Below are 14,900 nucleotides of genomic sequence, written 5' to 3'. Positions count from 1 at the left end.
CAGGCAAAACCCTTTCACATAAAAAGTGTATTGTGAAACAACTGATAAAATGCAAAACCACTTACAACCATTTTTGTGTTGCACCCTGTGGTTTTAGCTGCAGTTGTCTCGGTGCCACAAAGAGAAAAGTAACATGGCTGACTTTGCAAGTAAGAAAAGCTCGCATTTAATGTCTGCCCAGGTTTGTTTTCTTCTCTACTAAATACTTGAGCAGATAGTTCTGATTCTAAATCAAAATCTGGACTAAGTTATCTGGTCAGAGGTCTAGCTTGTATTTAACTTTCACTTTGTTTGCTAAAATAAAATCTCTGGAACTTAATTTAGACGCTGCAGTTCCTCCAAAGGTTCCTTGTCACTGAGGACATTTCCTGCGGTGGAAACGCAGCTAAAGGAAGTCTAAGTTGACTCCTCACTGGGTGTAAGCATTTGGGAATTTTAAATTCATGCATGTAGGGCCCTATGAAATCTGGCTTCTGGCTTTTTTAAAAATTCGCAATTCTGCAGTTCTGGCCGTGAGAGAAAGCCTACGGTCCAGCCTGCATGCTGCCGCTGGCCCACGCTGGGCCCCTGTCAAAGAAAGACGCTTCAAAAGATACTCGCCACGGGCCAAACAAGTTTTCCTGGGGAAACCCAGAACACCGGTGTGACAACTACTACTGCATCAACTGACGCTCCGACTCCGTCTGCTCCTGCATCAGCTGACACTTCAACTCTCACTTGAACTGACACCAGCTTCTTTTAGCACTTACAACTCCTCTAACACTTCAAACTCCTTTTAACACTTCAAATGATATTCAACACTCACTCTTCTTGCCTTAAGTGTTTCAATTTTAACAATGAATACAGCTCCAAATAATCATTTAAGATGTTTTAACTGCAGTTTTTTTTTAGCAAAAGAGAGCACAGGAACATTTTCTTCAGAAATCATAGTTTTTGTGTACGATATCTTTTTTGTTCACTGAGTGATTTGAACGTTGCAGGCTTTGTGGTCCCAGGACAAACGCTCAAAATAATTTGTGAAACCTGTCTGGAAACCCGTCTGAGCACGACTAACAGGTTGTCTGCTCTGTTATTGTGTTGCACACTGCCAGCCATGTTTTTTTTTTTTTTTGGTGTTTTTTGGTGCTGTTTTTAGTCGGAGGTGTGTGTGAGTGACGGGGCGGTGTGCAGACATATGAGAGATGAGGTGTGTGAGAGTGTGAGTCTGAGTGTGTGTGTGGTTGTTGTCAGGCAGATGAGTAATGAGGTGTGTGTTTCTTTTGTGCATTTCCCTCTTGAGTGCTGTAGTCATCTGCTACACGTCAGGCGGATGAGGAATAGCGTGTGTGTGTGAGAGAGAGAGAGTGTTTGTATGTGTATACACTGCAGGATCACAGCGTCAGTGTATTCGCCAGTGCTCCTTGACCCCCATCATATCCATCACATCAACTGACTGCGGCGGCCACGTTCTGTCACCTACGTTCTCTTACAAAAACACAAACTCACACGCAAATGTGGTAAAATCCTCAAGGGACGGACGCAAGGATACACACAGCATCCAGCTGCTAGCATGAGGAACAGACACTGTACTGGGCCTGGACTATAAAACTATAGTGACATGCATCTGCAAAAAACAAGAGCAATAAAAATGTGTTCAATAAAAAGCTCAACAGCTTCACTTAAATGCATTAAATGCAAATACGTCAGTCATAAACAGTCCCTTGATAATGGAGCATTTGCTGCAAGTGACAGGCACACAACTAATAATTTAACAGGTGTGTTGTGTTGTTGCATCATCAGCATGTGACACAACAGCAGAAACAGCGTGGAGTGAGAAAATGAATGCATAATGCAAATAAGGGCATTGTTAATTTAAAAAGACAGCTCAGCTCTCTGGTGCGCCCCTTTTTTTTTTTTGCTTTTGTTTTTTAAATCTATTATGATCTGAGATCTGGGATAAGGTGGTTAGCTTCAGAGCGAGGTGATTAAAATTAAAAATAACATGGTTAAATTGAAAATAAGGCTGTGTTCAGTCCCGGTCCGGCCGTGTTTACTGAGGGGCTGCTGAGCTAAGCAACAGGAGGACCAGGGAGGGAAAACCAGAAGGCATTTTCTCCATAAAACATAACCAAGTTTCACCCAAATCTGTGAATAAAATTTTAACAAAATGTCTTTGTGTGTCCGTTATATCGTCGTGCTTTTGTACATCATCATATGCTCCATGTAGTTAAAGTTAGCTGCTGATAAAATGCACTGTGCATAATCTTCTGTCACAGATACTTCTTTTCTAAAAGTGAATAAATTCTAGCCATCTGGTCTGTAAACATGGTTTGAGGTGGTGAACATGTTGGAAGACACATGGATGCACCAGACTGTTGCTAGCTAGCAAGCTAATGAACTGGCTTTGATGGACGTCCTGATATGATTGGTTGAAAGTGCTTGTTTCTAGCCCACCTGAGCACCTGTCAGATTTTGATATGAAATAAAAAGCAAGGATTTTTCTTTTTTGGGGCGAGGGATATATTGTGAAACAGGTGCACAAGAAAAATGAAAAATGAAAATGAATTTAAAGTGAGGTGGTTAAAGCAGCAGTATTTAGCAATTTTGCATCCAAAATATTGGTGGAAATCCTATTTAATATACAATCTATGGTTGAAGCGAGTCGGCAGGAAGGCTGCAGGAGTGGAAGACGAACACAACATTGTAAACTGACAGTAACAAGTGATGACGAGTCCTCCGCTGTGAGTGGATCAGCTGTTTATAACTTTCACCTGCTCCACTCTGGAGTTTGAGTTAAATGACTGCCTGCCTTCTACCTGCAAAATTCATTATCTGTATGGACTGAATGAAACATTTTATTGTGGTAAATTCTTCACCTATAATTGCCCCCCAAAAAACCAGCAGACTTTAGCTCGGCCAGTTCAGGTGTCAGCGTTTTACATCACGGCCGAAGGAACACGGGACGGAGTGTAACATATTAAAGTCAGACTTTCTGCTGTGTTAACATGTATTGCATCAGCGCACCCCCGAGGTGCTGGAAATCAGCCAAAAAAAACGTGGGAGGCAGAGCGAGGGAGCAGGACAGAAAGAGGGGATGAAGGAACATAACGAGGATTAGGACGGGGAGACTGACGGAGGCAAAGAATACGGCGGTTACTGCTGTTAGCGGCTAACATTAAACATCTCGTTTATTAGCGGCGAACATGGCAGGAAGTCCAAATCAATTAAAGGGCCGGCTGCGTGTTTAGCGCCGCTCAGCCTTTTGCTAGTTTCATTAAGTCTTCTGATAAAGAGAGACGGGCTGAGAGGAGTATGTGCGCAGACTACATGTGAATCAAAGACCAACCTTGGCCTTCACCATAGCAGGCAGTAAAATCAATTAAAGGGGCAGGCCGCATATTTATCACTGTATCAGCCTTAATTACACTTTATCTAGCTTTCAATACCTCCTCCAAGACAAAGAGGGACAGTGTGTGTTACTTGTAAGTGTTTAAGTGTGTGTGTGTGTGAGTAAGTGAGTGTGTGGAGATAAGCGGTACAGTGGATGAGTGAGGATGAAGTGATAGTGTATTGATCTATGGAAGTCCATCAGGCCCAGGACTCAATATGCCCAAGAGCTGTGACGGACTTCTAGCCGAACACACACACGCACGTACGCTCACACACACCGCGAGGAGACAAACACTCTTTGTCCTCCTCTGTGCGCCTGGGTCATACGTGGATTATGCAGTGTGAATCCCAAGTGCTGCACAGATTGTTCAGTTTACAGATTAATTATCACCTACAGATAAGGGATTTTTACATTGCAAGAGTTTAGATTCAAGCTTTTTTTTTTTAGCTCTGTGGAGATCAGACGTGTGCTAAGTCACTCAACCCGCTCGGCTCCACCATTGCTGCTAAACCTCGTACCTCCACAGTGTCAACTTTTCAGACCAGCTGCATGACAATCGACTGACCCCAACCCTTTCTGATACTATCCAGTTAATGTCAGAGGGGTGCTGAATTTTCTCAACCGGTAGGGGATCGTGTAATCCTCCAACTACGAGGATCATGGTTATTATTAAACTGTGATTCACGAGGTTTGCACGTGAGCATTTATTGCATTTACATGTACATTCATTATTCTAATTATATATGGAGATTAGAATTCTGCAAGATCATGAAATGATTAAATGCAAATAAAAGCAGCTATTACTGCTACTGTTACTGTACCATGTAAATGTAAATCAAGTTGTCTCTTTAATCTGTGCATCTGCAGTTATTAATAGACCTTTTTCACAGCAGCCATACTGATACGTGATAGAAGTGTAAACACAGGTGTTACCAAGGATGCAAATTAAAGTCCTGTTCCATTTAGTGTTGCAGAGCCTTCCCAGTGAGCCAACGTGGACCACAGCAGCTGCCTGACTCTGGCTTGACCTGAATGGAACAGGACCTTAACCGGTATTATCAGCAACAGCTGTGAAAAACAAGTCAGCATGCTAACATGCTCGCTAACTTGCAGATGTTTAAATATATTTATGTTCACCATCTGCAAAGTACAGCTGAGGCTCATGAGTTCTGCAGGTATTTGTTCATCAGACAGTATTAACTATGAAATTTGGACCTGATGATGCTGCAGGAGTTGAGGTAAAAGCTTTGCATTCAATAGTTGTTGATTTATTTCACTCACAACCACAAATGTCAAAATCTTAGATTTTAAACACATGGGAGTTTTTAAAGAACCTTATATGCATCGTCTTTTCTTTATTCCTCGTATAATAAAGCGGAGATGCCTTTAAAATATTGCACATAAACAGGAACAATGACAGCAGCATCTACCAGTGAGCTAAAGAGCAACTGTCTGGGTTTAAATGAGGCAGCTGAGGTCTGAAGCAGAGAGATGTAGAACAGATGTAAGGATTTTTTGTTTTTTAAATCACCTATAATGAGCCGGTTTGCTCCGGCCCGGCCGTGCTGTTTGAAGCGGACGAGGCCTGACGTTTTTTTGGGCAGAGAATATGGGTTTTGTCATCGTGTTTACTCGCCGCCCGCTGATGCCTGAGTTCTGCTTAGTCACTGCTGTGTCGAACACGGCGGGGATAAACAACAGGACTCCCTCCCTCCCTCCTTTGCTCGCTCGCTCGCCTGCCTGCCTCTCTCTACCTGAGCTCCCCCCTAACACACACATTAACAGTGTGACCTCACACAGCCTCCGTCCTGCACACCACACACACACACACGGTCACCCGCAGAGGGACGAGAGAAGCCAGCAAACAAAGTCCTCCTTAATGGCGGCCCTGTTTGGAAAAGAAGAGGAGCACTTGAAAAGCCGACCCTTTCAAAGCAGAGCCCGGGGCGTGAATCTCGACCACAAGAGGAACATTCACTGTGTTCCTCTGTCGTCTTTGGTGCACACTAGAAACATCGCGGGGAATGTAACATGTTCATAACTCTGTTATTTATTTACCCTCTTTTTACTTTTTTCATCTCTTTTCCATTGTCTCTTGCTTTGGTTAAAACATTTTGCTCCTTTTGAACAACTAATTTGAACTGTAGGAGGTGGGAAATTGAATGTTTTGTTCAATGTTTTTGCTGAAACGTTGCGCCGATTCCTCTGTTCTTCTCCTCTTAAAAAGCAATTAAATAGCAGAGGAAATCAATGTGTTCTTCAAATAACAAAGGCAGGAAGACAATTTATCAACCTGGTTATTCCACAGATGAGGGTTTTACATTATCAACATGTATTTTATTTAGTTTTTTTCTTCCCCTGCACACATCAAAAGCCGTCATTTTGTAGCCACTGTGGCTCTGTGCTCACCAGTTCAGGAGACCCGCTGCTTCGGTCGTCAGGTGGGGGCGTGGGCGTCATCTGAATGGGCGGGGCCAAGGCTGAGTCACTGCTGCTCCTCACCAGCAGAGGCGTGTCTGAGCGGAGAGAGGCAGAGGAGTTTTCAGTCAGTTTTTCAGTTGCATCATGCCACTGTAACTTCTGTTATTTGGCAAACCGTTGCAAAGAAATCATATTATATTTGATTTCTCAAACTCCAAACGCATCTGAGGATCATCAGAGGAGGCAGAGAGTCTTTTGGCAGCGTTCGCACCGAGCAGCTGGCCTGCATCTTGTTGAGATGAGCATTAGGGAGGCTCAGAGGGCTAGAAAGACCTCTGAGCCTCCAACAGCATTTGACACCAAGGCACTGAAAAAAATGAAAATTCAGGGCATCTGTTGGACCTAATGTTCATTTCGTTGAGAGAAACTATGACTAAATATGTTTGTCAAGAAGCTTTTTTTCCATGACTATGACGAGACGACGAGAAGACAGGACTGAGGTCATTAAACTCTGACTGTGACCGTAACAACGTGCAAGATTGTTGTCAAAAAAGATCTCAAAAGATATTATATTGTCGCAGCATTTCTGTTTCCTGTGCTGTGTGAGAAATGTCAGGATGTCATGTCTGCTGTGTCTGTTTGCAAGAAAATACTGTAAGTTTATACAGACGAGTATCATGGAGAAAGTGGTGAAGCTGTTGCTGCTTGCATTCATGCACGAATAGCGTTTATTTCTGAGGAGGTGCAAAACCATCGCTCCAAACGGAGGATTTGTCAGGCAGCTGTGATGCATATGGATACGTATGTAAATGCATAGTTAAAAGCAATCATATCTGCAGAGTAGAGGCAAGAAAATATTAATGACTCCCAGATTCAAACGCCCTAAACTATAAAAAAAAATAGCTGACAAACTGAACACTATTCTGCACCTTAAGATGCAGCTTTAAAACAACACCAAGGAAATGGACTCCTGATTGAGAGAAGCTGATGGAAATTCTGAAGTAAATGGACGCAGGAAATGATGAGGGACATCAAGTGTTCAGAAAATAACACCTAATACAAACAAATCCGTCCCTGCATGACAAAAAAAGGGCTGTAATTCATTTTGAGATGACTCACAAACCCTCAGAGTGAACCAGCAACCACCTTGCACAATACGCCCAAAGCCCCACAGTGTAGATTTTCATATGACCAGCTGTTGCCTCCGTGCCCCCCCCTCCAAACACACACACATAATCACATATGCACACACACACATTACCACAGCCTATTCCGCAGCCTAAAAGCAGCTGGGAGAGGGAGAGGTAACATGGGCAGGTCTGAATCCACAATAAAACAATTCAAAAGAATCTAATTTGGACCTTTGTGCCGCCTCTTGCTTTTAATATCCACCCCGAAGGGAGCAGGCTGGTATTTGTGGATGTAAAACCCGTGGCTGGGTGTTTTCAAATGTAACTCGACAGAGGAGAAAATAAAGACGGGGGAGAGCGCGAGATAAACAAAAAGGGAAGGAGAGAGAGCCGGGAGACAGTGACAGGGGAGGGGGAAAGAAAACCTCGAAAAACCGAGAAGACACAGAGAGGGAAGGCAAACAAAATTCTCTTCTTTCCTGTAATCAATCTCTCTTTGGAGGGTCAGTGACGGGGTCCTGGTCTAACGTGGCCAGAATAGAGAGAGCAGGGGAGGAGAACAAGCGGGAGGGAGAGAGGTGGTCGAGGTCTCGGACTGTGCGAGTGTGTGTGTGGTTGGTGATTGTAGACAGATGAAAAATGGTCAGTCCAACCACTCCAGACGCACACACAACTATCACTCACAGCCCTATTCACACAGGACTAGTATTACCTGGAACTGCTCTGGTGATTTGGGATAAATGCGGAGGCCGTCCTGTGATTTTAATCCCGCCGCCGCTTCATCCATGTCCGTAAGCTTTCAGGAAAACACGAGTCCCAAATCAAGTCCTGTCGAGACGTTCTTCATCTTTTCGGTTTTGTCAATTTGTGCCTAAAGACTCTTCTCACTTAAGTCTGACTGAAATCTAAAACATGTGACTCGACTCCACACCTCTGGTAACTTTTTGCAAAACACAAAGCAGACATGACAACATTAATACTGTGGTTTTCTCTGCCCCTTATGGAAGCTGCCCTTTGCAGATATTAATGAAAGTTTTGACGGCAATTTGGGAGCAAATTAAGGAGGATCATCTCTACACGGACAGAGCGAACTTTCGAAAGACAAGATGGATGACGTGCGCGGCAGGAACACTTCTCAATCTTAAAACGGGGGGAAAGACAGTAAATTTGACTAAAATCTGGACTTTGTTCATCCTGTAAGGCTCCAAGGTAACACCAGTCCTGCAAGAATAAGGATTACAGCTAAAATAATCTCCATATGTTCGGTCATCTGATGTTGCGTTCAGATCTGCCTGACAATTTTTATTATCATAAATTATCAGTTAATCTCTGTTGGACTGGTCCAAGTCCCACTCTCACCCTCCATCTGTCTGTGTTTCTCTCGACTTCAACTAACGGGGAAAGTTTAGAGACACAATGCTGCTGACTCACTATCAGATGTGAGTGAATTCAAACACGTAGAAAAGCACAACAAGCTTCAAAAATGTTGGTTTTCTTTCAATTAGGGCTTGAGTCTTCCTCTGGTTTTTGCTTCCAGTTTCTGATTTTTTTTCTCTTTAGTGTGGAAATCAACAGAACATGGTCTAATCTGATTTAGAAAAGCAGACTTCATGCAAAAATCTTCAGCAGAAGCTACACAGAAAACAATATGATTTGCCGTAAATGAAATGTGCTTTGATTTAACACAGAAACATCTGGGGGGAAAAAAAATGCAGGTATCTTCTCAGAGCTGGCATCAAACGGCATCAGAAAAACACATCAGACAGCGCTCCAACATATCAATGGCTTCTGCTCTCTCCATCTGATTATCTATTAATCTTGTGTGCATCTAAAATAGGTCAAACGCAGCAGATACTTTTCACTGTTGTTAAATGAGTCTTTTGTCAAGGTGTGTTCAGGCTGAACACAAAGTGAATTTTTAGAGGCAGCAGGACAAAAGTCAAAGATGCAAGCGGGTACATCCACAAATCAATATCATAAAAAGTGTATGCTATATTTAGAATATTCTCACGGCTTTACCTTGCTGTGCGGCAGCTTTTTCTGATGGAAACTAAAGCCACCAAACTCCTGAAACAAAAACAGCAATTTTACCTCACAGACCACAGGAGCTGCTGTTCTCCAGATGGCTTGATCGGTTAGTTTGTTTGCATTATTGTGCGACTTCAGTGACTCCATTAAAAGTCACACAATGACACAGAAAAGGTTGTCTGACAGCAAAGTAAACTAAACATTACACATTTGAGTATGTACCTCATACAATCCCACTCTCTTTTTAAATGCTAGGCTAAAACTTAAGCAACATATTAGTGTCCAATTCATGAGAGATACAGAAAACAGAGAGGAGGACTGGAGGAATAAATCGGAAAGAAACGGGAGTCCGCGGTCAACTCCGAGTTCAGTCAGAGGCCGAGCCTGAGCTGCAAACACACGCCACCCACACAGGGTCGGGGTGTAAGTTGGTAGCTAGCTTGCAGCTAAAGTCGATAGAGTTGGCACTTGTGCCGTTCGAGGCAAATAAACATGGACTGTTTGGACAATTTTGCACGGATAATAAAAGGCTTTGCTTCACTTAGTCTAAAGACAATTTCGCATTTGCATTGATAATGAGCAGCAAAGTGAGTTTTTACTTTGACAGCTGCAGGGCAGAAGTCATTGAAGTATACTTATTTAACTGTGTTCTGTGATAGAAAACAGAAAGTTTGAGAAGAAATGTGGGCTGCATTGCTACTCAGCTGTCACCCTTGAATCATCTCTTGAGGATGCTCTGAGGTTTATGTGAGAACTTCTTTGGCTTTTTAAGCATTTTGAGCCAAACATCTTATTTGTGCAGTCAAACAATGAAGCCTCAGAAAGGACTTTTTTTTCTAAATCCACACGAACACATGCAGAAGTTTACAAGTTTAGAGGGACCGTGAATAGAAAGCAATAAAACTTAATGGATGCTCATTTCCCTCTCCCTCCTGTACCCACCTGTCTGCTGCATTTATGGGAAATGAATGCAGTTAAATATACACACATAAATGCTGACCAGCACACACATCAGGTTTTTTGGAACCATTACAGCATACAGTAGAACCTCTCACAGGGGTTTCAAGATGGTTCTAGAAAGTAGAACTGTGGCTGGTGGAACCTTTACAAAAGCTTCTACAAGGAACCAAAAAGGGTTCTCCTATGGGGGCAAGCCAAATAAGCCTTTATGGTTCTAGTTAGTATCTTTATTTCTAAGAGTTTTCCCACCATATGGCGAAAAGTTGACACCTACACTTGCGCAGTGATTAACTGCAGAACATTAAACGAAACTGCAAGAACATGAGGTACATTAAGGACCAAAATACCTTCAGTACTTCAAGGCCAGCTGGACTAAATAAAAGCATCTGTTCAAACTGGATCCTGCAGGTTTTAAAGATACTGAATGATGAAGTGAAAGGAACAACTTATTTCCAAAGTGGCTATAATGGATTTTCAAAACGAGCTCCACGAACGCAGACTTATACATCACCACCATGTCGATGATGCAACTTTGTTAAGTGACCAAGGCCGCTCCACGGTCACAGTCAGGGTCCATTACCCGGCGGTCAGCCCCATAAATCCTCCTCAATTTATCCATCGGGGTCAAATCTGCCTCCATCAATCCTCCCACCACTTACAGCCCGCCCCCGAAGCCTGGCCCCGCCTGTGCGAAGGAACTCAAGGGGTCACTGGCTTTGACCTCTGACCTGTGCAGCCCTCAAGAGGGGTCAAACGGTGTCACAGAGGGTCGGAGATATTGATGAGAGTGACAGTTCTAACTCTCTTAGGTTGCCACTGTTTGGACGCCTGATAAACAAGAGTCATTACTAATCAAAGGTGACTGTGCTGCTGGAAACGGGCTTCATACTTTGATAGAACACATCCTTCGGCTGTTTACATTCCTGGATAATTGTCCCACGTAATTAAACTTCCAATTTAAATCAGTTTTCAGGCAACGGTCAAGTCCCAGAGCATTTTCCTTTATTTATTTTAAGACTAGACAGCAACAGAGTGACTGAGAAAGGGCTGCACGATATGGTAAAAAAGTAATATTGCAATTATTTCGATCAAAGTGGGAACGATCATTTTTGCCATATTTAATCTCTTCAGGCTTGAGTTAAGTTTACGTTTAAGTGATATGCTTACTGGACTTTTTTTTTTTCACATTTCCGGCAGCTCTAATTTTATGTGTGAACTGAAAATGCAAATAAATAGAAGTGATACTAGCTATACTAGTAAAAACACTTGGATGATTTTACACATCTTAAGTGAAGAAGTAATTCACTTGATGTTGATAAATTATTGAATCTGAAGGCATTTTTGGACCAAATTGTTTGTGATCTAAAACAGACCATGAAAGTCCTTTGTGGAGGTTGAGAGAGAGTCGGTCCTGCAGCAGCGGCAGCAGCAGCGTGGCATCTGTAGCCCTCAGGAGCTGAACATCATGCTCTGTGCAAAGTGAGCAGAATTTTCATTTATTTTAAGATCACAGACATTTTCCGACTTAAACATGCAGCCTCCTGCCAAAAAGGGCGGGCGAGGAGGTGGAAGCACTAAAACTTCGGATGTATTTTTGGTTTGCTAATTTGACGGAACTGCGCGGCCACAACTACAAGGTACCCCGCGACTTTATATAGATCTCACCGGCTAAACTCATCTCGGTGGCCAGCAAAACAAACGCTAACACACTGGATTGAAACACACCCAAGTCATGTTCCTCCCTTATCTTTCCGTAGAGATTTGTGTAATTGGAGAGACCCGAAGAGGCCTTGTGAACTCTGCCAGCTCTGTGTTTATCTGCCTCCGACTCTCCATCTGCAGCTCTCCGCCCGCCTAACTAGGCTGCTTATGCAATTCTGGGAACACAGAGGTTTATTTTAAGAATTTCCTCTTGTTTTCAGTTCTGTGAAAGTTCTGTAATGCTGCAGCGCTAGTTCACTGCCAGGGCAGGATGAAAACAAGGATGCATCATGTTTCTGTTTCACTGTGTGTGTGTGCGTGAGTGTGTGTGTGTGGGTATACATGATAATCAGTGTGTGTCTTTGTTTGCCTTTGAGTTTGCATGTGCAAGCATGCGTGTATGGTGTGTGCGTGTGTGTACGTTTATCACAAACACTGACTGTGCTTCTGTGCTTATTTATATTTGGAGGAAAGTGTGTTATTCATCCTGTGGGGACAATCTTCCTTATAGGAACATAATGCAAGTGTGTGAGACATGAATTTTAGGGTCAAGACTTTTAGGGTAATCGTGGTTATGGGGAGGGTTGGGGTAAGTCACCAGGAAATTAATGTAAGTCAATATCCTCTGAAGAGAAGGAAACACAACTGTGTGCGTGCGTGTGCATTTTTGTGTGTGTTTTCATGCCAGAGGCCGGGGTGGTCTTGTTTCTCTCTCAATCGATAGAGCAGCCCGGCTCAGGCTGCTCATGGGATGATGCGATAAGGACTCTCTTCCTAGAAGCGTGTGTGTGTGCGTGCGTGCGTGAGGGCGTGCGTCTGTGTGTGTCGTGACCGTGTAGCAGCAGATCAATGCAGGTCTAATCATCCCACTGGGGCAGTGTGAAGTCCAATCACCCTGTTCAAACAAACAGCCCAACCTGACACACAAACACTTTGATGCCTGACTGATTACTGAATCACTCCTCGTCCTGTCCGCCACCACTCGCTGCCATTACACGCTCAACGTAAACCAGATTATTGGGAATAATAATCGGATTAAGGTAATGGTGTGATTAAAGCGTTCACATGCTTTTCGGTGACCCAATTTTCCCAGTTAACCCAGTTTACATGATTTGTTGATTAACGGGTTAATGTCCGGATGTGTGTTTGTAGCCTCTGTGACATGTGACATCTACCTCAGTGTGTGTAGATGACTATGACGCTTTATGACATAAGAGAAGAATAAAGTTATGAGGTTACGTCTACTCTAGTGTTCACAGTCATCTAACACTTTTATCTAATCTTCTTTAAACCTCTGAACGGTTCAATTTCAATTTCAATTTCAAGTTAATGGGAGTTCCCATTACCTGTTAGCATCAAGCTAACAGCCATTTGTGGTGAATAGTTCTCATCATGCTTTGGGTCAGCGAGGTCGCTGTGAGCCACTCTTTTTGTAATACCCTGTCAAATCTGCACCGTGGAAAGTCATCCTGCGTTAGTAGCTCCTCTTTGCACAGAAAAAATTGGTGCACAGGCAACAATCACATGGATTATTTTTGTCTTTTATTCTGTTTATTTGTTATTTTTCATGAAAGATTTGAAGCTATGAGGAGAACCTTATTTATGTGATTTAGAGGCAAATTAATGGACATTTCTCTTGGTTGAATGACAGAGAAACTGTTAGCATTGCAAAGAGAAAGTTGTGCCTTCTGGTTTGACTGAGGAGAAGAAAGTGTTAATCCGGTTATAGGGGTAAAGTTATTAGCATGCTTGAATGATAATCAGTTAAAGAAAATGGTTAAAGAATATGTATATACATATTTTCACTGTCTTTGTCACAGTATCCAGACATTATGCTCTTACAAACAGACTAGAAGTGACGTAACACCCGGTTAATGAATAATCTTGTTACAGAAGAAGGGAGAGTAAACACACACTCCTCAAAGACCTTCCAGCAGCGGATGGGTGACTGGTTTTGGGTGTGTTGGGTTGTTTAACTGGCAATCCGGGGTTCTTTTGTCAGTGTGTGTGCGATGACAAAAGCAGCCTTGATGCAGGAGTCTGGCTCTATATGAGGGGCGTCACAGGGTCAAATCATAACTAAGTTAGTCAGGGTTCAACGGGGCTGGAGAGCAGGTTGAAGGGTTGGGGGCAGGAAGAGGTCCCACTGGGTGAAAGACGGGGCGGGTGGAGGTTGGAATTAGTCCATTCATGCTCGGCTGGACCCCGGGCATGCTAACAGGCTACAGTGCTAATCGAGTTAGAGCTGGAAGCCATGCAGAGAAGGCAGCGGGTGGAGGGGGGCTGGTGGGTCAGGGTCTAGAGGGCCGGGTGGTGAGCTGGATGGCAGGTGGTTGAAGCTGAATAGTAGAGTAGGCAAGGCAAGAGTGCAGAGGGGGGCAGATAATGGGGCATAGGGCACAAGCGGGCAGAGGGAGAAGGGATGGCAAAGGGCAGGTGTGTGTACGTGTGTGTGCGAAGCGGGGTCACGCAGTTTTTCTTGAGCCAACAGATGGAGAGAGGAAACTGTTTCCTACAATGTCCAAATGCAGAGAGTCTGTAATTTACTAGACGTAACAGTGAGTTTCCTTCTAGCCGTTGTTAGCAAGTTGCTATAAATTCTGTGAAAACCTGGGATGCATCAGATATGTTAGACGTGACTAAACGTAACATGAATAAAAGACTTGGTTGGATTTTGGTTGTTTAAAAGTTTTAAAATGCTACTTCACTGTTTCCATCAACCTCTACATTTACAGAAACACAGCTACACTGCCCCTTTTCATTTAAGAATTAATAAATAAAAGGCACTGAAATAACACAAAGAGACAAAACTTGTGCTCTAGATTATTTACAGTAAAATTTATCTGTAGCTTGAACAGACCGTGGCCCAGGCAGAGCAGATATTTCCCCCGAGGCTCCCTTAGGCGTCTGACTGACTCATCTTGTGATGTTGCTTCCCTCTGGAGATGCACCATGACCCAGTAACTTTAAAAATGGTAAAAAATGTCATTCCCTGCTTGCTCTGCGACTTTAAAAGCAGCACTTTTCTATACAGTTTACTGTTTGTCAACCCTCACTCTCACACACGTTTCAGTTTCTGCCCTGTGGACTTGCTAACAAACCTCAGAAGTGTTTTATTGTTGTGTTTTCGGCTGACCCCAACCTCTGACTTCACTTCACAAGCAAACACAGAGTCCCCCTGCAGGAGTTAAGTAGATAAAAACATCATTTATCACCGCAACACTCCTCTATGAAATGTGATCATTTAAAGGACAAGGAAACATTTGTTATATCTTCGTGGTGTGACTCTA

General features: G+C 43.2%; 1 protein-coding gene across 1 annotated transcript in view; it reads right to left on the bottom strand.

Annotated features, from left to right (window-relative positions):
• pard3ba (par-3 family cell polarity regulator beta a) overlaps positions 1 to 14,900 on the bottom strand; it is a 175,625-nt gene that overhangs the window by 127,587 nt on the left and 33,138 nt on the right. Inside the window, exon 4 of the mRNA XM_084713388.1 lies at positions 5,780 to 5,886. Within this exon, the coding sequence (XP_084569514.1) occupies positions 5,780 to 5,886 (107 nt within the window). The remainder of the gene's footprint in view (positions 1 to 5,779; positions 5,887 to 14,900) is intronic.

This window comes from Lutjanus erythropterus, chromosome 24 (assembly GCF_056507025.1).
Source record: "Lutjanus erythropterus isolate fLutEry1 chromosome 24, fLutEry1.hap2, whole genome shotgun sequence".
In the NCBI taxonomy this organism is placed as follows: Eukaryota; Metazoa; Chordata; class Actinopteri; order Lutjaniformes; family Lutjanidae; genus Lutjanus; species Lutjanus erythropterus.
Note: the sequence above shows the minus strand (reverse complement) of the source record. Positions and strands in the feature narration are given on the sequence as shown.